Raw genomic sequence first — 24480 nt, 5'->3', positions numbered from 1 at the left:
ACACACTGGGACACTCACCACACCGACCTGCTCCACCACTGACCCGCCACTGCTGCCGCCACCACTGACCCGCCACTGCTGCCGCCACCACTGACCCACCACTGCTGCCGCCACCACTGACCCGCCACTGCTGCCGCCACCACTGACCCGCCACTGCTGCTGCCACCACTGACCCGCCACTGCTGCTGCCACCACTGACCCGCCACTGCTGCCGCCACCACTGACCCGCCACGGCTGCCGCCACCACTGACCCGCCACGGCTGCCGCCACCACTGACCCGCCACGGCTGCCGCCACCACTGAACCGCCACGGCTACCGCCACCACTGAACCGCCACTGCTGCCACCACAGACCCGCCTTGGCTGCCAGCACAACCTCCGCCTCCTGTAACCCTGCTTCACGACCACTGGTGGCCCCCTTCAGTAAGACAACACCGGAGTATAAGATGGACCCCATTTTTATTTTTTTCCTTTTTTGATCTCTAAATTTGGGTTGCGTCTTCTAATCCAGTGTGTCTTATAATGCGAAAAATACAGTATATATTTTGTTCACTTTGCATTTTGTTAATTGATAAAATAAACGATTAACACTTCTATTCTGTAAATAATCCTTACTTTGCAGAATTTTTCCATACCTGTCTAAACTTTTTGCACAGGAAAAATGTGAAGAGCGCCAAACTTGTTTCAGCATGGTGTTAGTATTTTGCTGTGACGTATGCATAATTCTATAACCTGATGGTGGCTTTTTTGCATTGATGCCTATGGGAGTGATGCTGCTCACATTAACTCCTACTGACCCAGTGCTTTCTCGGCCTGGCTCCGGTCACACATTGCAATCACACGGTATTGGGACTGTGATAACGCCGCGTGTGGACGCAGCCCAGTGGCATCTTACACATTGAAAGCCTCCACTGCTGCTCTTTTTGGTTTGCATTCATTCCTGTTGCCCTTTAGCTTAGTCATAGGAGGTACTGGATATAGGACGGAGTTTCATCCCATAAATTCCATTCAGTTTCCAGTAGTAGAGCAGATCTGTCCAGCTGTGATATTCAGAGCTGAGATATCCCTTAATGGCGCATTCCCTTCTTCAGGGCTGCTGGTCCGTGGAACATGTGGAGCAGTCACTGGGTACAGATGCTTTGCCAAAGAATGATCTGATCACCTATCTGCAGAGGAACGCAGATCCTAGCTTCTTGCGGCGCTGGAAACTGACTGGAACTAACAAGAGCATCCGAAAGAACCGCAACTGCTCCCAGCTTATCGTTGCTTACAAAGTAAAGCGGGCGGGGGGGCTTGTAACTTTAGTTTTATGCTTGGCTTTTGATGTGTTTTTGTTTTGTTTTTGTTTTTTTCTTTGTTTTATCTTTATAATTCAGAATGTATTGACTTTCAAGAACACTAAAAGGGGAGATCCACTTAATATACTATTCTGTGTAATAGACCAAGAAAAGTGAACCATGCCTGGTGGGGTTTGGGGTCATTTTATCTATATTTATTGGTGTCTATTATTTATTTTTTTGCCTTTTTTTGTGTTGATTGCCTTTCTACATCACGGTGTTGTTCTTGCAGGACTTCTGTGAGAATGGATGCAAGTCGGCTGTGATGCCCGCTGCTCTCGGCACTATACAGAGCTCTGACATTTTAAGCCACGGCCGGGAGCAGCCACAGGCGAAGGCCGGCAGCGGCCAGAACTCATGTGGGGTGGAGGACGTCCTGCAGCTCCTGCGCATCCTCTATATTGTAGCCAGCGACCCGTATTCTGCCAGGACACCACAAGAAGGTGAGTTATTGGCCCTCAGGCAGATCTCCTGGCCTTCTGTTAGTCCTGACTGGGTGCATTGTGCGCACTGAAAGTGGCGTTATATAGGGAAAATGAGTAACATAATCCTCCCCCCCCTTCCCATGCAAATGAGACTTGTGTAAAGTATGTGAACATGTGACAAACGCGCTATGGATTTCCAAATGTGAAGATTTTACAGTATCGTCGAGATACTTCAGGTTGTTCCAGTAAATACATTTGTTATTGGTAAAAGGGAAGCAATCATCAGAAAAATCATTTATCTTATTGAAATGTTGGCGGTTTTTCTTTCTCCATATGATCACACACACCGCACTGGGGCTCTATATAGACCCCTACTTCTTGTCCTTTCAGGAACAGTTTACAGCAGACTCTTTATCATCAGAGAAAAAAACACTGATGGCACATCCTATCTTTCTAATGTGAACAGGTGCAAACTGAACATGAAGCATAGTAACTAAAAGGAGACAGTTGCACTCTGTAGGGATAAGATATGTGTCACAAAGAATATGGGAGTATAGACATGCATTACTGCTATGAAAAACATATAAAAATTGAGACACTTGGCGCACAAAAATGGCCAGTGTTATGTGAGCCCAACAGCCAGTGACAAGGCAACCTCTTTTTTTGTTGGGTCCCTATCAAAATAATGCCTCTCTCTGGGTTAAAAAAAAAACCCTACAATTTATGGAGGAACAAGAACCTGCAAATGGAGAATTAAAATCGCCCGAGGCTGTAGAGCAGGTGGAGTGCTCAATCAGAAGGCACGACCCTGTAATCTAAGAAATATATCTTAGCACTGCATAATCAAAAATCCCCAAATAAGGTGTCAAAATACTATAACTGATTCAAAAAGATCTCATGCATAAATGGCGAACATAATGCCATACATGAGAATCACAAACACCAATAAACATAAGATTTAAAAGAATATATTTTATTAAAAAAAGTAAGTTTTTGGGGTTTTGTGGTTTTTTGTTTTTTTTTTGTAGAAATGAACATTTTTTTCTTCAGCGCTCTATTGGGAGACCCAGACGATTGGGGTATAGCTACTGCCCTCCGGAGGCCACACAAAGCACTACACTAAAAAGTGCAAGGCCCCTCCCCCTCTGGCTATACCCCCCCGTGGTATCACGGGTTCTCCAGTTTTAGCTTTGTGTGCGAAGGAGGTCAGACATCCACGCATAGCTCCACAGATTTTAGTCAGCAGTAGCTGCTGACTATTTCGGATGGAAGAAAAGAGGACACATATAGTGTCCCCAGCATGCTCCCTTCTCACCCCTGGATGGTGTTGTAAGGTTGAGGTACCTATTGCTGGTACGGAGGCTGGAGCCCACATGCTGCTTTCCTTCCACATCCCCCTGAGGGGCTCTGTGGAAGTGGGATCCTGCCGGCCTCTCAGCTCTGACGCCGGGCTCCATCCACAGACCCATTTGAACCTGCTGGATACGGAGCTGGAGTACCGTTCAGGGACATGGCCCTGCACCATTACAGGTACTCTGTGTCCCCGTACACACAGGCACAGCACACTCCAGACTTGCTGGGTGTGCTAGTGCGCCGGGGACAGTAAAGGGTTACAGTCACTGCAGCTTTGCTGAGTGACTTTGTGTTTTGGGAACTACCGCGCCGGACGCTCCGGGAGCGGCGGCGCGGCTGGGACTTGTAGTTCGCCGGGGACTGGGCGCCGACCGCGCTTTTACGGCGGCGGCGCTTATAACTCCAGTCCCCGGCTTCTGCGGCCTAGTGCCGCTTCGTTCCCGCCCCCTCCCTGTCACTCAGGGAAGGGGACAGGCGCTGAGCAATCAGCAGCGCCGAGGGCTGGAGCCTTTTTACATGCTCCAGCCCTCTCACTGCACTCTGTCGGACGCCGGATTCCCGCTCTGCCTTGGGGGCACGCCCACGGCCCGCCCCTACTCACACGAGCTGGGGAAGAAGCCGGCAGCCATTACTGCAGAGCTCGGGGCACCAAGGCAGGACAGTGGCGATCATACACCCGCTTATAGGCGGGCGGTAAGAGGCACACATAGTGCTGACCACGATATAACTGCAGTGTATACATGTGTTGTTTTTAACTACATAGGTCGCTATATGCCCGCTTGGGGAGCGACACATCAGCAGCAGGAAAGCAGGTGTGCTAAAGCACAGGCTTTCTAGGCTGCTTGTTTTGCACGACTGAGGTGTTCATTTGTGTTTATGCTGATATGCTATACATTGCACTGTACAGTCGCTAGTCTTAGCTATATTCTTCTGGAATGGCTAGACTACAGCAGCAGAAAACCAAGGGTGCTGGGGCACAGGTTTTTTTCTATGCTGCTTGTATTGCATGGGCTGCAGTGTGCATTTGTACTTGTGCTTGTATGCTATACATTGCACTGTATGGTCACTCTTCTGGGCTATATTCCCCTAGATGACCAGTCTACAGCAGCAGAAGAGCAGAGGTGCCAGGGCACAGGCTTCTATGCTGCTTGGATTGCATGTGCTGCAGTGTTCATTTGTACTTGTGCTTGTATGCTATACATTGCACTGTAGGGTCACTCTTCTGGGCTATATTCCCCTAGATGACTAGTATACAGCAGCAGAAGAGCAGGGGTGCCAGGGCACAGGCTTCTATGCTGCTTGTATTGCTTGTGCTGCAGTGGTCATTTGTACTTTATGCCTGTATGCTATACATTGCAATGTACGGTCACCAATCTTGGCTATATACTTCTAGATAGCTAGTCGGCAGCGGCAAAAAAGCAACACAGTTTTCAGTGCTGTTTTTACTACATGGGATGCTGTTCATGACACCGTCCCATTGTGTGCATGCTCCCCTGTAGCACGTCGTCTGCCGGGGTCTCTAGCACTTCGTCTGCCGGGGCTCTACTAGTTGTGGCCAAAGAAACCTCCTGTCAACCCTGTCCATGGACAGGGACGGAGTAGTCATAATATAGAGACTTGCACCCATGGGCAATCTACTTGAACAAAAGGCCTCAATCCGGATACACCGGGTGGTAACGCCATACGGAATGATCCTATACCGTCCATCAATGGAAGGTTGGATCTTTCTCCCTCAGCTCCCCCAGTGGAGATAGGAGACGAACAGGAGAAGTTCCTTTTCAGTGTCTCACGCAGATATTGAGTATTTTTCTGGCCACGCTGACTTCAGAGAAGCAGTCCAGGAACACCACGCTTACCAGATAAGCGTCTTCTCCAAACGTTTTTAGGATACACGTTATCCCTTTTTTCCCCTGACGTGGTCAGCGCTGGACCCAGGGTCCAAAGGTGGATTCTCCAATCTCCAGGCTTGCATATAGAGCCATAGTTGCACTGGAGATGGGGCTTCACTTCAAGATGCCATTCACAGACAGATGGACTCTGGTTGAAATCTGTCTAGGAGGCTATCGGCGTGTCGGTTGCTCCGGCATCCACAGCCGTATTGGCAACCTAACCTTTTCTGCTGTTCTTGCGCAGCTGACCTTGAGCAGGGACATCTGTACCGCAGAGGCCTCCGTAACCCCGCAATGTCTGCACTGCGACTTACCCTGTTAATGCTGTCCTAAAAGTACAGTCGAGGTTTCGGTCCTTCCCAAGCTCCGGCAGGTCCCAATTGTCCTCGTGCAAAAGGGCTACAAAACCTCAGACGGGCTCAGATTCCGGCCGGGCTCAATCTCGCCCAAGGAAGGCAGTCGGAGGAACCGCTACCAAGGCGGTCTCCTCAGGACTCTCAGCTCCCTCTCTCTCTCTCCGCATCCGCGGTTGATGGCAGACTCCCCCGCCTTTGGCGACATTTAGCTGCCACAGGTCACAGACCGGTGGGTGACGGACATTGTGCTCACGTGCACAGGACAGTGTTCTGTTATCGTCCTCCGACTCCATTCTTCAGAACGGCCCCACCTCCCCACCGAGCAGATGCCCTGCTGCAGGCGGTGGACGCTCTAAGAGCAGAAGGAGTGGTGATCCCTGTCCCCCCTCAGGAACGAGGGCGAGGGTTTGTACTCCAATCTCTTTGTGGCTCCAAAAATGGACGGTTCCTTCCGTCCTGTTCTGGTTCTGAAACTGCTCAACGAGCATGCGAACGCCAGGCGGTTCCGGATGGGATCCCTCCGATCCGTCATTGCCTCAATGTCTCGAGGAGACTTCCTTGCCTCAACAGACATCAAAGATGCCTATCTCCACGTGCCAATTGCTACGGAGCACCAACGTTTTCTACGTTTTGTGATAGGAGACGAACATCTTCTGTTCGTAGCTCTGCCATTCAGTCTGGCGACAGCCCCACGGGTGGGCACCAAGGTCATGGCAGCAGTGGTAGCAGTCTTGCACTCTCACGGACACCCGGTGATTCCGTACTTGGACGATCTACTCGTCAAAGCAACCTCCCTCGAGGCATGCCAACGCAGCCTGAATGTTACGCGGGAGACTCTCCAGACTTTCGGGTGGATCATCAATTTGGCAAGGTCAAATCTGTCTCCGACTCAATCACTAACGTATCTCGGCATGGAGTTTCATACTCTATCAGCCATAGTGAAGCTTCCGCTGAACCAGCAGCGTTCACTGCGGACAGAGGTGCAGTCTCTCCTTCAAGGCCAGTCGCACCCCTTAATGCGCTTCATGCACTTCCTAAGGAAGATGGTGGCAGCCATCGAGGCAGTTCTCTTTGCGCAGTTTCATCTGCGCCAACGGCAATGGGACATTCTCCGCCAATGGGATGGGCAGTCAACCTCCCTGGACGGGAAGTCTCCCTTTCCCTGACGGCCGAGGACTCTCTGCAATAGTGGCTTATTCCCACCTCATTGCCATAGCCCCCATCCTGGGCAGTGGTCACGACAGATACGAGTCTGTCAGGGTGGGGAGCAGTTTGTCTCCGCCACATGGCTCAGGGGACGTGGACTCAGCAGGAGTCCACCCTTCAGTTCGATGTGCTGGAAATCGGGGCAGGGTATCTTACCCTATTAGCTTTCCAAAAGTGGCTAGAAGGGAGCAGATCCGAATCCAGTCGGACATCTCCACAGCGGTGGCATACATCAACCACCAAGGAGGGACACGCAGTCAGCAGCCTTCCAGGAAGTCCGGCGAATCCTCATGTGGGTGGAGGACACAGCATCCACCATATCCGCAGTTCACATCCCGGGCGTAGAAAACTGGGAAGCAGGCTTCCTCAGTCGCCAGGGCATGGACGCGGGGGAATGGTCCCTTCACCCGGACGTGTTTCAGGAAATCTGTTGCCGCTGGGGGGGGGGCCGGACGTCGACCTAATGGCGTCTCGGCACACCAACAAGGTCCCGGCATTTATGGCACGATCGCGCGATCACAGAGCTCTGGCGGCAGACGCCTTAGTGCAAGATTGGTCGCAGTTCCGGCTCACATATGTGTTTCCACCTCTGGCACTCTTGCCCAGAGTACTGCGCAAAAATCAGATCCGATTGCAGCCGCGTCATACTCGTCGCACCAGACTGGCCGAGGAGATCGTGGTACCCGGATCTGTGGCATCTCACGGTCGGCCGACCGGGGTCACTACCAGACCGACCAGACTTACTGTCTCAAGGGCCGTTTTCTCCATCGGAATTCTGCGGCCCTGAACCTGACTGTGTGGCTTGTGTGTCCTGGATCCTAGCGTCTTCAGGATTATCCCAAGGGGTCGTTGCCACCATGAGACAGGCTAGGAAGCCCACGTCTGCTAAGATCTACCACAGAACGTGGAAGGTTTTCTTAATCTGGTGCTCTACTCAGGGAGTGTCTCCCTGGCCATTTGCATTGCCTATCTTTCTTTCCTTCCTACAATAGGAGTTAGAAAAGGGCTTGTCGCTAGACTCCCTCAAAGGGCAAGTCTCAGCACTATCCGTGTTTTTTCAGAAGCGTCTAGCACGTCTTTCTAAGGTGCGCACGTTCCCGCAGGGGGTTGGTCATATCGTACCCCCGTACAAGCGGCCGTTGGATCCATGGGATCTGAACAGGGTTCTAGTTGCTCTCCAGAAGCCGCCTTTCGAGCCTCTGAAGGAAGTTTCCTTTTCTCGCCTGTCACAGAAGGTGGCGTTTCTCGTTGCGATCACATCGCTTCGGCGAGTGTCTGAGCTGGCAGCTCTGTCATCCAAGGCTCCCTTCCTGGTGTTTCACCAGGACAAGGTAGTGCTGCGCATCATTCCGGAGTTTCTCCCTAAGGTAGTATCCTCGTTTCATCTTAATCAGGATATCTCCTTACTGTCCTTTTGCACTCATCCGGTTCACCGGTATGAGAATGATTTACGTTTGCTAGATCTGGTGAGAGCACTCAGAATCTACATTTCACGCACGGCGCCCGTACGCCGTTCCGATGCCCTTGTCGCTGGTACGCGCAAGAGGTTGCAGGCTTCTAAAGCCACCCTGGCTCGATGGATCAAAGAACCAATTCTGGAAGCCTACCGTTTTGCAGGGCTTCCGGTTCTTTCAGGGCTGAAAGCCCATTCAACCAGAGCCGTGAGTGCGTCCTGGGCGCTACGACACCAGGCTTCGGCTCAACAGGTGTGCCAGGCAGCTACCTGGTCGAGTCTGCACACTTTCACCAAACATTATCAGGTGCATACCTATGCTTCGGCGGATGCCAGCTTAGGTAGAAGAGTCCTGCAGGCGGCAGTGACATCCCCGTAGGGGAGGGCTGTTTTGCAGCTCTAACATGAGGTATCTCTTTACCCACCCAGGGACAGCTTTTGGACGTCCCAATCGTCTGGGTCTCCCAATAGAGCGCTGAAGAAGAAGGGAATTTTGTTACTTACCGTAAATTCCTTTTCTTCTAGCTCCTATTGGGAGACCCAGCACCCGCCCTGTTGTCCTTCGGGATTTCTTGGTTGTTTGCGGGTACACATGTTGTTCATGTTGAACGGTTTTTCAGTTCTCCGACGTTATTCGGAGTTAATTTGTTTAAACCAGTTATTGGCTTCCTCCTTCTTGCTTTGGCACTAAAACTGGAGAACCCGTGATACCACGGGGGGGTATAGCCAGAGGGGGAGGGGCCTTGCACTTTTTAGTGTAGTGCTTTGTGTGGCCTCCGGAGGGCAGTAGCTATACCCCAATCGTCTGGGTCTCCCAATAGGAGCTAGAAGAAAAGGAATTTACGGTAAGTAACAAAATTCCCTTCTTTAAATACAATTTATAATTAGGAGGAACAATGTGCTTGTAGGAACAAGGTCACTCAAGTTAAGGCAGGAATGAAAAAGTGATTAAATAAAGGGGGACCATTGAATGTAATAGCTACTTATTAAGCTATGTGATAATTAGTTAAATGTGGGCAAGAAAATGAATAAACAGAGTAAAAACATATACCTGAAATATTAGTCAAAAGAGTGCATCAATATACAAATAATAAATATATATACCAGTTATGTAACTTGTACTCTAATTGACTGATGTCAGTATAGTGGTTATATAGATAAATGTTCAGAAAAATGCCATCAACAAAAAAACTATCATAGTTCACAAAGTGGAACAGTGTGATAGAGTAGTAAATACCTAATACAGGGACTGAGCAATTCATCTGCCTTCTTCCAACGCGCGTTTCGTTGTCTGACTTCCTCAGGGAGAGATAGTCTAAGCATGAGAGTGCAACTCTCTCTTTTTTGTTACTATGTTTCATGCTCAGTCTGTACCTGTTCACATTAGAAAGATAGGAAGTGCCATCAGTCTTTCTTTATCGTTCCTTTGGGAGACCCAGACCTTGGGTGTTTAGCTTCTGCCTCCGGAGGACACACAAAGTACTACACCTAAAAGTGTAGCTCCTCCCTCTGAGCTTATACACCCCCTGGTGAGCCAGTCCCAGCCAGTTTATCGCTTTGTGTTAAGGAGGCATACATCTACACATGCATTCTCATATGATTTTTTCCTTTTTGGAAAGAGATTGAAGAAGTGTGGGTCCACGTCTGGACCCCCGGCATGTCCCTTCTCACCCCACTGTGTCGGTGGTGTTGTAAGGTTGATTTACAAGGCTGGAGCCTTACATGCCGTGCTCCTTCACCATCCCTCCTGGGCTCTGGCTTGAAGTGGGAGCCAGCGCGTGTCTTTTTCTTAGATTACAGGGTCATGTCTTCTGATTGAGCACTTCTCCTGCTCTTCAGCCTCTGGTAATTTTATTTCTCAATTTACAGGTTCCTGTCCACCCATAAATTGTTGTTTTTTGAACCAAAAGAGAGGCATTGGTTTGATAGGTACCCAGCAAAAATTAGGTTGCCTTGTCGCTGGCTGTTGGGCTCACATTTTTACATGTTTTTCATAGCGGTAATGCAGGTCTATATTCCCATATTCATTGTTACACATATCTTATCACTACAGAGTGCAACTATCTCCTTTTTGTTTCTTTATCATTAGAGGCAGGGTTACAATAACAGTTAACACCACTATACAATACAACCGCAATGTGTGAACTCAGCCCAATGGTATCTTACCTGTTGAAAACCTTCCACAGCTGCTTTTTCATTTGCATTAGTTTGTCTGTAATCTGTGTACAATTGATACCACAGAATCAATCGCAATAATGATGTCACAGCTCCTGTTCCCCCTCCCTTCACAATAAACTGCACCCGCTCATTAGATGCTTCAATACCAGAGACTATTTTAACTATCTACATGTGTTGTTTCCTAAAACAGAAAATTAGACTCTTAAAAAGCCCTAGTGGTCTGAGTGAAAATTGCAAGATTTCTTTTTTTCTAATATTTAATACAAATTGTCATATGACAAATAAATTTGCCATTTTTAACAAAAACACCTGTTTTAAACATGGGGTCATTTTCCAATGATGCTTCCCTTGAATGGAAACCCTAATTTAAGTGGGTAAGATAGGGAAGAACAGAAAGGATGAAGGAAATTAAAATCCACTTTTTTTTTCTTTCCGTTTACCCTAGAAGATGATGAAATGCTTCTATTCAGTGTTTCCCCCGAAGAATTTACCAGCAAAAAAATCACAACCAAAATCCTGCAACAGATTGAGGTATGGGTTTTTTTTGTGGGGGTGAAGGGACAAGGGGGTGGGGGAGGGGGGGGGTAGCACTTGAGCTGATAATACAACAAATGACACTGAATGCTTGTCTTTATGGACCTTGAATGTATTAAAAATTATTTTTTTTTATTTTTCCTTTTACTCTTTCTAGGAGCCCTTGGCTTTGGCTAGTGGGGCTTTGCCAGATTGGTGTGAGCAGCTAACAAGCAAATGCCCCTTCCTTATTCCCTTTGAGACCAGGCAGCTTTATTTCACATGTACGGCATTTGGAGCATCAAGGTATAGTATAAACCCGGAAATAAATCCTTATGACATTGCACACACGTGAAGGCACAGGAGTCGGTTCAAGGGGTTAATTAATTTTCATTCACGTGACTAAAGGTCCCAGCATTGTATGACCCTATCCTGCAGGCACTGTTCAAGCTGCACATTGATTAAGACATTCCCTTAAAGGGATTGTCCTCTAAAACCATGCAATACTCGCTGTCCGAGTCTCTGCCGCTGCCCCCAGTGTCTGGCATGGGCTGCCGCACTGCAGATGTTCAAGCCACATCCAGTGCCAATCAACGAGCTCAGCGGCTCAGAACCGCTCAGCTCACTGATTGGCTGTCACTGAGGCGCCAGCGCCTAAAGCCTGCTTTACACGAGTCGACCGATCGTGTGATTTCACGAGCGATCGTACCCGCCCCTGTCGTTTGTGCATCACGGGCAAATCGCTGCCCGTGTCGCACAAAGTCATGAAACCCCCGTCACACGTACTTACCTGCTGAGCGACCTCGCTGTGGGCGGCGAACATCCTCCTCCTGAAGGGGGAGGGACGTTCGGCGTCACAGCGACGTCACACAGCGGCCGCCCAATAGGAGTGGAGATGAGCGGGACATAAACATCCCGCCCACTTCCTTCCTTCCACATAGCCGCGGGACGCAGGTAAGCTGTGTTCATCGTCCCCGGGGTGTCACACGGAGCGATGTGTGCTGCCCCGGGTACGATGAACAAGCGGCGCCATTTTAAATAAACAATATTTTGAAACTGAGCGACAAGTACACGATTTGTGAGCGATTCTGTGTCGCTCGGAGGTGTCACATGAAACGACGTCGAGAACGATGCCGGATGTGCGTCACGAAAACCGTGACCCCGACGATGCATCGCACGATAGATCGTCTCGTGTAAAGCACCCTTTAGCCTTAACCTAGGGGATGGTGAGTATACGGTTTGTATGCTATACTGCACTTAGGGACCAATATTTCCTCAAAGGTGACAACCCCTTTAGCACAGTCCTCATATTTCAGATCCAATCATTGATAGTTCATACTTAGTAGCAGGACTCTATTTGCAATGCAGATCTCTTTTAAAGGGATTGTCCAGCAAAATAAAGACAAGGGCTGGATTCTTTCACACACAGCACCACCCCTGTCCTCATTTTGTGTGTGGTACTGCAGCTGAGCCTGGGTCACTTCACTGTCGCCACATAGTCTAGTGTGGCACTGTTTCTGTAACCGTGAAAAGCCCCTTTACACACTTGTGACAATCAGAGGTGTATCAGATCATATTTGGGCTGTGCTGTCATAGTGGATTTTTTGCAATAATACACAATGTGATGAGGTTTTTCTGTTTTGCACAGAGCTATTGTGTGGCTGCAGAACAGGCGGGAGGCCACGGTGGAGAGGAGCAGGACCGCCAGTGCAGTCCGTAGGGATGACCCCGGAGAATTTAGAGTTGGACGTTTAAAGCACGAGAGAGTGAAGGTCCCACGAGGGGAATCATTGATGGAATGGGCAGAAAATGTCATGCAGATCCATGCAGATCGCAAGTCTGTTCTTGAGGTATGCTTCTTAGTTTCGAAGTCAATGTTTCTCTTACACCCAGTATATGAAGGGCTATTGGGGTTTAGTATTTCTGTTAAAAGTATAAAATGTAAAGCTATTCTGTATATGTGTGTGTATTAAAGGGAACCTGCCACATGATTTATGCTGCTGGAACCACAAGGGGGGAGCAAAAATATAGTGAGAAGATCTGGCTGGGGACCATAGACCAGTCTGGTGTGTCACCGCCGAGCTCTTCCCAGCTCTACTATAGGTGATTGACAGGTCTCTTGCTATGAAAAGACCTGTCAATCACATGGAGAGGTGCCGGATGGGGTGGCATCGGTCTGGTCTCATCTCTACCATTGGATGTCATAACTGTATTCTCATGGAAGTGATTCAGACTGGCTACAATCGTGCAGCCAGACTGCGATTCATGATGCCCGTAATTCCAGCAGCATAAATCATGTGACGGGTTCTCTTTTTAATTTTATTTCTTTTGTCATCAATCTAAATGGCCACATATTTTCTTCCAGGTGGAGTTTCTTGGAGAGGAAGGGACTGGGCTGGGCCCTACCCTTGAATTTTATGCCCTGGTGGCAGCAGAGTTTCAGAAAACAGACTTGGGGATTTGGCTGTGTGACGATGACTTCCCCGATGATGAATCTCGACAGGTAACGAGACCCGTAAGATGGCGTGCATGTGGCATCATTAGAACGTAGAGCATCATATGGACCCGTCCACACATTACTTTGTTTTTTTCATATGTATAGAAATGAGTTCTCCCCCAGACAACAACAGGTAAAGTGTTGCGCGTGCGATACACATTAGATACCTGTCGGCTGAATGATTGTTGGGTGGACTCCCCTGAACACTCCTATGTTCTCTGAGAGAGCCGTTGTCACACTCCTCAGGCGGTGGCTCATCTTCCCACCAAACAAAAAGAGAGAATTCCAACTGCATAATCTTTATGTCCGCCCAAAATCGGTAGGGTTGGCCAATATTTGTGTAATGTGTATGGGGATTTTATAGTCCTAGCCGATCATCTGGTCACCCTGCAAACTTCATGTGACAACCTCCTTATGCACAGAAGTGGCTTCACAGACTTGAGTACACCTCCTAACTATTGTCTTATCTCCTAGGTTGACTTGGGTGGTGGCTTGAAGCCTCCTGGATATTATGTGCAGCGGTCATGTGGACTATTCATAGCACCCTATCCCCAGGACAGTGAAGAACTTGATAGGGTGACCAGGCTCTGTCATTTTCTGGGTATATTTTTGGCAAAATGTATACAGGACAATCGCCTAGTAGACTTGCCTATTTCTAAGCCTTTCTTCAGACTTATGTGTATGGGGGATATCAAAAGCAATATGAGTAAACTGTTGTACGCCTCTAAGGGTGAGGAAAGTGAGCACTGTACTGAAAGTCAATCTGAAGCTTCCACAGAAGATGGACACGACGCCCTCTCTGTGGGAAGCTTTGAGGAAGATTCCAAATCTGAGTTCATCTTGGACCCACCAAAGCCAAAACCGCCAGCCTGGTTCCAGGGTATATTGACATGGGAGGACTTTGAACTTGTAAACCCACATCGTGCACGCTTCCTCAGAGATATCCGTGAGTTGTCTGTGAAAAGAAGACACATTCTGAGCAACCGCAGCTTGTCCGAGGATGAGAAAAACACACAACTCCAAGAGTTGATGCTAAAGAATCCATCTGGTTCTGGACCTCCGGTCAGCATTGAAGATTTAGGGTGAGTTTGGAGAACATTACATAAGGATTTTGAGATTTATATTGGGGAATGTGTTGTAGTAGAGGGTTTTTGAGGTTAAAGGACACCTTAAGAGCTAGACTATACCCTGATTGAATGATGTTATATCTTAATTCTTTAAAGGGTTGTTCAGTGTTTGTGTATATGTATGTGTGTACGAGGGGCTGCTGATGTCTTTGGCTTTACCCAGAAATAAACGATATAGGATGATAAAACTTTATTCCACATACTCTCCACTGATGACAGCACACTTTTTACATCGGTATTCCAAATTCTGTAAACCTAGCAAAAAGAAGGATTTCGGTTGTGCCTCAAACTAGGCATCTGTAGCAGCCATGGGATCAGAAATGGTGTGACATTTGGTACCCTTGAGGTGTTTCTTCAGGTTTGGAAACAGATGATAGTTGGAGGGAGCTATATCTCGTGAATATGGTGGGTTGTCAACCATTTGGAAGCTCTGACAGTTTTGCCAAGGTCGCTTGTGCAGTGGGAGCGGAGGCGTTGTCTTGCAGGAACAAGATTCCTATGGACATCTTGCCGCACTTTTGGCCTTTTAGAGCTGCCTTCAATTGGTCCAAAAGTTCAATGTAATACCTTGCATTGATGGTTGAACCCTTTTGAAGGTAGTCCACTAGCAGCACGCCCTCCTTATCCCAGAACACAGACGCCATCACCTCAGTGGCTGATTTTTGCACCCTGAACTTCTTTGGATGAGGAGAACCACTGTACATCCACTCCTCTTTGTCGCTCCATTGGGAGACCCAGACAATTGGGTGTATAGCTTCTGCCTCCGGAGGCCACACAAAGTATTACACTTTAAAAGTGTAACCCCTCCCCTCTGCCTATACACCCTCCCGTGCATCACGGGCTCCTCAGTTTTATGCTTTGTGTGGAAGGAGGCACACATCCACTCATGCATTCTCAGATTAGTTATATCGGTTGGAAGAAAAGAGGACCCCCACGGGGTCCCCGGCATGTTCCCTTCTCACCCCACTATGTCGGCGGTGCGGTTAAGGTTGAGGTACCCATTGCGGGTACAAAGGCCGGAGCCTCATGCCGTTTTCCTTCACCATCCCTTAGTGGCTCTGGGAGAAGTGGGATCCTGACCGGTCATCCATTCACTGGGACCGGGCTCCCTCCGCAGCCCCTGTGGGAATCTGCTGGACAGGAGTCTATTCATCCTCAGGGACCGGGCCCTGCATCTATAAGGTACTCTGTGTCCCCATGGGGACTGTGCATGGAGTGCCTTCTTCCCGGACGCTGCAGCAGCTGCTGATTTGTGAAGACCGGCGGACTTCCGCGCCGACCGCACCTGCTTGTCGGCCGCGGTCTTAAATTTAGTCCCCGGCTTCATCGCGGCCTAGTAGCAAAAATCCCGCCCCCGGGCCTGCCTGTCAAGGGTAAGGGGCGGGACGGCCGGCCTGACGTCGGCTGTGAGGGCCGGAGCATCCTGTATGTTTCCTCCCCCCTCACTGATCACTGTGGGGACCCCAGATTCCCGCACTTTTCTAGCACCACCCACGGCTCCACTCCTCCCCTGAAAGCTCCGGCAGCCATGTTTTTGGCATTCTGCCGGTGGAGGATTATCCGAGAAGAGCTCTGCAGCTCTGGGAGACCTAAGGCAGGGAATCTGGAGGACACACACTCCGCTTTTTAGCGGTCGGTAAGCCACACCGGTCACCCGGTGCTGGTCCCCCCCAGGGTGCCGGAATAGATACGTATTTATATACATATTTCTGTTCGGTCGGGCTGCATACCCCTTCCCATATACCTTCAGTGATCACTCTCCTAGGAGACAACAGCATGTCGTCCACAAGGAGCAAGGGTGCTAAGGCACAGGGTTTTTTTGCGACCTGTACCTCTTGTGCGGCTATGTTACCTGCGGGTTCCACCTACCCTCACTGTGAGCAATGCTCGACCCCTGTTTCGCTTGCTCAGCCGGAGCCTCGGTCACTAGTGGGCCCCTCGGCTCATGTAGACCCCCCTGCTCCCCCTGTCCAGGCGGCAGGGACAGAGTTTGCTGCGTTTGCTGAGAAACTCTCTGAGTCACTTTCACAATCCATGGCTCAGTCTATGGACAAATGGTCTGCCAAGCTGCTAGAAGCTTTGCAGTCCAGACCGGTCCTTGCTCAGGCCCCGGTCCCCGTTAGCTCGTCGCCTCCAGGCCCCTCTCGGTCCGCGCCGCAGCGCGCTCCCAGGTTGGGCCCTAGGTCCCACGCGGAGGACTCCTGCCCGGACCTCAGTCCCAGACCGACTAAGCGGGCCCGCTGGGAATCTTCCCCGACTTCTTCACGCTGCTCGGGTTCCCAGCTCGAGGACTCTCTGGAGGACGAGGCGGACGCGCAGCTCAGGGCTCTGAACCTGACGTTGCCCTCAATCTTGATACACCTGAAGGGGACGCCTTAGTAAATGATCTTTTCTTCGGCGCTCCATTGGGAGACCCAGACGATTGGGTGTATAGCACTGCCTCCGGAGGCCACACAAAGCATTACACTAAAAAGTGTAAGGCCCCTCCCCTTCTGGCTATACACCCCCCGTGGGATCACGGGCTGCTCAGTTTTCAAGCTTTGTGCGAAGGAGGTCAGACATCCACGCATAGCTCCACTGTTTAGTCAGCAGTAGCTGCTGACTATATCGGATGGAAGAAAAGAGGGCCCATACTAGGGCCCCCAGCATGCTCCCTTCTCACCCCATTCCTATTGGCGGTGTTTGTTAAGGTTGAGGTACCCATTGTGGGTACGGAGGCTGGAGCCCACATGCTGCTTTCCTTCCCCATCCCCCTGAGGGGCTCTGAGGAAGTGGGATCTTACCGGCCCCCAAGCCCTGAGGCCGGGCTCCATCCACAGACCCGTAGAACCTGCTGGATACGGAGCTGGGTACCGTTCAGGGACAAGGCCCTGCAACATTCAGGTACTCTGTGTCCCCGTATGGACAGGCCGCGCACACTCCAGACTTGCTGGGTGTGCTAGTGCGCCGGGGACAGTAGCGCTGTGCGCTGGGGTTACAGTCACTGCAGTTTCTCTGAGGGACTTTATGTGTTGGGGACTGCCGCGCCGGCCGCCCCTGGAGCGGCGGCGCGGCTGAGACTTGTGGTGCGCCGGGGACTTAGCGCCGACCGTGCTTTTACGACGGCGGCGCTTATAAATCTAGTCCCCGGCTTTTGCGGCCTAGCTCCACTTCGTTCCCGCCCCCACCCTGTCAATCAGGGCAAGGGAGAGACGCTGTACGATAGTCAGCGCCGAGGGCTGGAGTCTTATTTACATACTCCAGCCCTCTCACTGAGCACAGTGGGGCGCAGGTTTCCCGCACTTTGTCTGCACACGCCCAGGGCCCGCCCCTCTCCACAGGACGCCGGCAGCCATTCCTACATGCAGTCTGGCTGGAGAACGGACACAGGCTCTGGGAGACCCAGACAAGGGATTTCTGGCGACCACACACCCGCGTTAAGCGGGCGGTAAGCAGCACATTAGTGCTGGCCCCACTAGTGCCACAGTGTTATATTGGTGTATTTTTTTCTCTATACCATATATATATATATAATTGCACTGTAAGGTCGCTTCTTGGCTGTATACCCTATATTGCTCTGAGGAGACGACAACATGTCATCCGCAAAACGCAAGGGTGCCAAGACACAGGCTGTATACGCTACTTGTGCCGCTTGTGGGGCTGATCTACCGGCAGGTTCCAATGACCCCCATTGTGTGCAATGTTCGGTCCCTGTGCCACTTCGTCAGCCGGAGTCTATGGTGGTAGTGGCCCAGGCAGAGTCACCGGTGAACCCTGTCCCGGTGACGGGGACAGAGTTTGCAGTTTTTGCTGACAAGATGTCTGTCACTATGACAAAAATCCTAGAGACCTTGCAGGCCAGGCCAGTTACTCAGACCATGGACACTGCTGCGTCAATGTTCCCCGGTCCCCCTCAGTTGGAGTTAATCCGTGCTTCAAGGGGGTCCCAGGCATCTCAGGCTGAAGGCTCTGACTCAGATGACAGTCCCAGGCAGCCTAAGCGAGCTCGCTGGGAGAGACCCTCCACGTCATCACGCGGATCAGGGTCTCAGCGGGAAGAGTCTCTGCATGATGAGACAGAGGAGGGTGATCAGGAGTCTAATCCTGAGACCGCTCTCAATCTGGATACTCCTGATGGTGACGCCATGGTAAATGACCTTATAGCGGCCATCAATAGACTGTTGGATATTTCTCCCCCAGCCCCTTCAGCAGAAGAGGCAGCTGCACAGCAGGAGAAGTTCCATTTCAGGTATCCCAAGCGTAAACTGAGTACTTTTCTGGACCACGCTGACTTCAGAGAATCAGTCCAGAAACACCATGCTTATCCAGACAAGCGTTTCTCCAAACGTCTTAAGGATACACGTTATCCCTTTCCCCCTGACGTGGTCAAACGCTGGACCCAGTGTCCAAAGGTGGATCCCCCAATCTCCAGGCTGGCGGCTAGATCCATAGTTGCAGTGGAGGATGGGGCTTCACTTAAAGATGCCAATGACAGACAGATGGACCTTTGGTTGAAATCTGTCTATGAAGCTATCGGCGCGTCGTTTGCTCCAGCATTCGCGGCCGTGTGGGCACTCCAAGCTATTTCAGCTGGTCTGGCACAGGTGGACTCTATCATACGTCCAGCAGTGCCGCAAGTGGAGTCCTTAACTTCGCAAATGTCTGCGTTTGCGACCTATGCTATCAACGCTGTCCTGGACTCTACGAGCCGTACCTCAATGGCGTCTGCCAACTCGGTGGTTTTGTGCAGAGCCTTGTGGTTAAAAGAATGGAAAGCGGATTCTGCTTCCAAAAAATGTTTAACCAGCTTGCCACTATCTGTAGACAGACTGTTTGGTGAGCAATTGGCTGAAATCATTAAACAGTCCAAGGGTAAAGACTCCTCCTTACCCCAGCCCAGATCAAGCAAACCTCAACAAAGGAGGTGGCAGTCGAGGTTTCGGTCCTTTCGAGGCTCCGGCAAGGCCCAATTCTCCTCGTCCAAAGGGACTCAGAAGGAGCAAAGGGGCTCAGATTCCTGGCGGGCTCACTCATGCCCCAAGAAAGCAACCGGAGGAACCGCTTCCAAGGCGGCTGCCTCATGACTTTCGGCCTCCTCCCTCCGCATCCTCGGTCGGTGGCAGGCTCTCCCGCTTTTGCGACATTTGGCTGCCACAGGTCAAGGACCGGTGGGTAACAGACATTTTGTCTCACGGGTACAGGATAGAGTTCAGTTCTCGTCCTCCGCCTCGGTTCTTCAGAACTTCCCCACATCCCGACCGAGCAGATGCTCTTCTGCAGGCGGTGGGCTCACTAAGAGCAGAAGGAGTGGTGATCCCTGTTCCTCTTCAGGAACAAGGGCAAGGTTTTTACTCCAATCTCTTCGTGGTTCCAAAAAAGGACGGCTCGTTCCGTCCTGTTCTGGACCTAAAGCTGCTCAACAAGCATGTGAACGCCAGGCGGTTCCGGATGGAATCCCTCCGCTCCGTCATTGCCTCAATGTCTCAAGGAGATTTCCTTGCATCAATAGACATCAAAGATGCTTATCTCCACGTGCCGATTGCTCCAGAGCACCAACGTTTTCTACGTTTTGTGATAAGAGACGAACATCTCCAGTTCGTAGCTCTGCCATTTGGTCTGGCGACAGCCCCACGGGTTTTCACCAAGGTCATGGCGGCAGTGGTAGCAGTCTTGCACTCCCAGGGACACTCGGTGATCCCTTACTTGGACGATCTACTTGTCAAAGCACCCTCTCAAGAGGCATGCCAACACAGCCTGAATGTTGCGCTGGAGACTCTCCAGACTTTCGGGTGGATCATCAACTTTTCAAAGTCAAATCTGTCACCGACTCAATCACTAACGTATCTTGGCATGGAGTTTCATACTCTCTCAGCGATAGTGAAGCTTCCGCTGGACAAGCAGCGGTCACTACAGACAGGGGTACAGTCTCTCCTTCATGGTCAGTCGCACCCCTTAAGGCGCCTCATGCACTTCCTAGGGAAGATGGTGGCAGCAATGGAGGCAGTCCCGTTTGCACAGTTTCATCTGCGCCCACTTCAATGGGACATTCTCCGCCAATGGGACGGGAAGTCAACTTCCCTGGACAGGAAAGTCTCCCTTTCCCAGACGGCCAAGGACTCTCTGCAATGGTGGCTTCTTCCCACCTCATTATCACAGGGAAGATCATTCCTACCCCCATCCTGGGCAGTGGTCACGACAGACGCGAGTCTGTCAGGGTGGGGAGCAGTTTTTCTCCACCACAGGGCTCAAGGGACGTGGACTCAGCAGGAGTCCACCCTTCAGATCAATGTTCTGGAAATCAGGGCAGTGTATCTTGCCTTACTAGCCTTCCAGCAGTGGCTGGAAGGAAAGCAGATCCGAATTCAGTCGGACAACTCCACAGCGGTGGCATACATCAACCACCAAGGAGGGACACGCAGTCGGCAAGCCTTCCAGGAAGTCCGGCGGATTCTGTTGTGGGTGGAGGACAGAGCATCCACCATATCAGCGGTTCACATCCCGGGCGTAGAAAACTGGGAAGCAGACTTCCTCAGTCGCCAGGGTATGGACGCAGGGGAATGGTCCCTTCACCCGGACGTGTTTCAGGAAATCTGTCGCCGCTGGGGGGTGCCGGACGTCGACCTAATGGCGTCGCGGCACAACAACAAGGTCCCGACGTTCATGGCGCGGTCTCGCGATCAAAGAGCGCTGGCGGCAGACGCCTTAGTGCAAGATTGGTCGCAGTTCCGGCTCCCTTATGTGTTCCCACCTCTGGCACTCTTGCCCAGAGTGCTACGCAAGATCAGATCCGATTGCAGCCGCGTCATACTCGTCGCCCCAGACTGGCCGAGGAGGTCGTGGTACCCGGATCTGTGGCATCTCACGGTCGGCCAACCGTGGACACTACCAGACCGACCAGACTTACTGTCCCAAGGGCCGTTTTTCCATCGGAATTCTGCGGCCCTGAACCTGACTGCGTGGCCATTGAGTCCTGGATCCTAGCGTCTTCAGGATTATCCCAAGGAGTCGTTGCCACCATGAGACAGGCTAGGAAGTCCACTTCTGCTAAGATCTACCACAGAACGTGGAGGATTTTCTTATCCTGGTGCTCTGCACAAGGAGTATCCCCCTGGCCATTCGCGTTACCTACTTTCTTTGTCGCTCCATTGGGAGACCCAGACAATTGGGTGTATAGCTATTGCCTCTGGAGGCCACACAAAGTATTACACTTAAAAGTGTAAGGCCCCTCCCCTTCTGGCTATACACCCCCAGTGGGATCACTGGCTCACCAGTTTTGTGCTTTGTGCGAAGGAGGCAACACATCCACGCATAGCTCCACTTTTTAGTCAGCAGCAGCTGCTGACTATGTCGGATGGAAGAAAAGAGGACACATATAGTGTCCCCAGCATGCTCCCTTCTCACCCCACTGTATGTCGGAGGTGTTTGTAAGGTTGAGGTACCCATTGCGGGTACGGCGGCAGGAGCCCACATGCTGATTCCTTCCCCATCCCTTTTTACAGGGCTCTGGGTGAAGTGGGATTTACCGGTCTCCAGGCACTGAGACCGTGCTCCATCTACAGCCCCTGGAGAAGATGCTGGATGGAGCGGAGTACATCAGGGACATGGCCCTGCTTCCTCAAGGTACTCTGTGTCCCCGTGCATTTGGCGCTCACACCGCAGCATGCTGGGTGTTGTAGTGCGCCGGGGGACATCAGCGCTGCGGCGCCTGTGCCATGGCCTCATTCAGCTTTGCTGAAGCAGGCTCACTTATGGGAATTGGTCGCGCCGGCCGCTGGGACTGCGGCGCGGCTGGCACTTGTAGTGCGCCGGGGACTTCAGCGCGGCCTGCGCTTTTACGGCGGCCGCGCTGATAACTAGAGTCCCCGGCTTTTGCGGCCTGCTTCCGTTCGTTCCCGCCCCCAGACCTGCCAGTCAGGAGAGGGGCGGGACGCTGGCCACTTCCAGGAATCGGTCGCGCCGGCCGCTGGCAGCGGCGCGGCTGGCACTTGTGGTGCGCCGGGGACTTCAGCGCGGCCCGCGCTTTTACGGCGGCCGCGCTGATAACTAGAGTCCCCGGCTTTTGCGGCCTGCTTCCGTTCGTTCCCGCCCCCAGACCTGCCAGTCAGGAGAGGGGCGGGACGCTGGCCACTTCTATGAATCGGTCGCGCCGGCCGCTGGAACTGCGGCGCGGCTGGCACTTGTGGTGCGCCGGGGACTTCAGCGCGGCCCGCGCTTTTACGGCGGCCGCGCTGTTAACTCGAGTCCCCGGCTTCTGGGCCTAGTCTCCCTTCGTTACCGCCCACAGCCCTGACAGTCAGGGTAGGGGCGTGACGCTGCATAGAGCAGAGCTGAGAGCTGGAGTATGTTTTGCATACTCCACCCCTCTCACTGTGTGCACTGTGAATCCGGATTCCCGCACTTTCTCAGGCACGCCCACGGCTTCCTTCTCTACAAGGACACCGGCAGCCATTAGTGTCAGTTTCTGTACGATACAGAGACAAGTGTGGAAGACCCTGGCATTCTGATAGTCACACAATCGCTGTAACAGGCGTTAAGCAGCACCTGTGGTGCTAACCCCACTAGTGCAGAAGTGCACTTATAGATATGCTTGTACTATATACATTGCACTGTTTGGTCGCACGTTGTATATACCCTCCTGGATTATGCGGAGGAGTTATCAGCATATTCTCTGTGTAAAACAAAGGTGCAGAACCACATGTTTTTCTATACAGCTGGTACAGCATGTACGGCTATACGGCCGGCAGGTACATAGACTCCCATTGTATGCACTAATGGCCAGGGGATGAGGACGGTGTCTGCAGTATTTACTGACAGTTTTTCTGAGACTATGGCTATGATACTAGAAGCCTAGCAGTCCGGACATGTCTCTCACAATATGGGCACTGTTGAATCATTGATCCATGGCCCCCCTCAGTGTGAATAACTAACAGCTCCGGGAATGTCACACGCATCCCAGAGTCACGGCTCTGCACGGACGTCAGTCCCAGACAGCCTAAGTGGGCTCGCTATGAGCGGCCTCGGTTTCATCAGGGTCCTAACAGAAGGACTCGCTGTGTAATGAGGCGGAAGTAGCGGCTCAGGATTCTGATCCTGAGACCGCTCTCAATCTGGATACACCTGATTGTGACGCCATAGTGAATAATCTTATAGCGTCCATCTATAGAATGTGGGTTATTTCTCACAGCTCCTCCAGTGGAGGAGTCAGCTTCACGTATTTTTCTGGACCACTCTGCCTTCAGAGAGGCAGTCCAGGAACACCACGCTTATCCAGATATGCGCTTCTCCAAACGGCTTAGGATACACGTTATCCCTGTCCCCTGACTTGGTCAAGGACTGGACCCAATGTCCCGAGCGGCATCCTCCAATCTCCAGGCTTGTAGCTAGATCCATAGTTGCAGTGGGAGATGGAACTGCAAACTCAAAGATGCCACTGACAGACAGATGGATCTCTGGTCGAAAGCCATCTATGAGGCTGTCGGCGCACCGTTGGCTCCGGCATTCTCTCCCTTGGGGCACTCCAAGCTATTTCAGCTTGTCTTACACAGATTGACACGGTTACACGTACATCTGTGCCGCAGGTGGCATCCTTAACCTCTCAAATGTCTGCATTTGTTTCTTACGCGATTCAGGTTGTCCTGGACTCTGCGAACCGTGCGGCGGTAGCCTCCGCTACTCCGTGTTTTTAAGCAGAGCCTGGTCTGCTCGTTAAGTGAATGGAAGGCAGATTCTGCTTCCAAAAAAGGTTGCCTAACCAGTTGCCTTTTTCTGCTGACCGACTGTTTGGTGAGCGTTGGATGTAACCATCAAACAGTCCAGGGGTAAGGATTCATCCTTTCCTCAGCCCGGACACAACAAACCCCAACAGAGCAAGAGGGTCGGGGTTTTCGGCCTTTTCGAGGCTCGGGCAGGTCCCATTTTTCCTCGTCCAATGTGGACTCAAAAGGATCAGAGGAGCTAAGATTCTTAGCGGGCTCAGTCTCGCCCAAAAAAGCGACAGTCTGAAAACCCGCTTCCAAGGCGGCTTCCTCATGACTTGCGGCCTCGGTCGGTAGCAGGCTCTCCCGCCTTGGCGATATTTAGCTGCCATAGGTCAATGACCATTGAGTGTGAGACATTCTGTCTCACGGGTACAGGATAGAGCTCACTTCTCGTCCTCCAACTCGATTCTT

General features: G+C 51.3%; 1 protein-coding gene across 8 annotated transcripts in view; it reads left to right on the top strand.

Annotated features, from left to right (window-relative positions):
* The window catches only part of HECTD1 (HECT domain E3 ubiquitin protein ligase 1), a 247790-nt gene that overhangs the window by 177787 nt on the left and 45523 nt on the right, over positions 1 to 24480 (top strand). For 5 of the 8 annotated variants that reach the window (XM_075330086.1, XM_075330084.1, XM_075330087.1 and 2 more), the window contains exons 31-37: positions 1090 to 1272; positions 1568 to 1778; positions 10641 to 10726; positions 10887 to 11014; positions 12357 to 12558; positions 13074 to 13211; positions 13680 to 14287. In XM_075330086.1, the coding sequence (XP_075186201.1) occupies positions 1090 to 1272; positions 1568 to 1778; positions 10641 to 10726; positions 10887 to 11014; positions 12357 to 12558; positions 13074 to 13211; positions 13680 to 14287 (1556 nt within the window). The remainder of the gene's footprint in view (positions 1 to 1089; positions 1273 to 1567; positions 1779 to 10640; positions 10727 to 10886; positions 11015 to 12356; positions 12559 to 13073; positions 13212 to 13679; positions 14288 to 24480) is intronic. The other 3 variants (XM_075330091.1, XM_075330090.1, XM_075330088.1) reach the window with 1 other exon arrangement.

Source organism: Anomaloglossus baeobatrachus, chromosome 12, assembly GCF_048569485.1.
Source record: "Anomaloglossus baeobatrachus isolate aAnoBae1 chromosome 12, aAnoBae1.hap1, whole genome shotgun sequence".
In the NCBI taxonomy this organism is placed as follows: domain Eukaryota; kingdom Metazoa; phylum Chordata; class Amphibia; order Anura; family Aromobatidae; genus Anomaloglossus; species Anomaloglossus baeobatrachus.
This window is presented reverse-complemented; position numbering and strand designations above follow the sequence as displayed.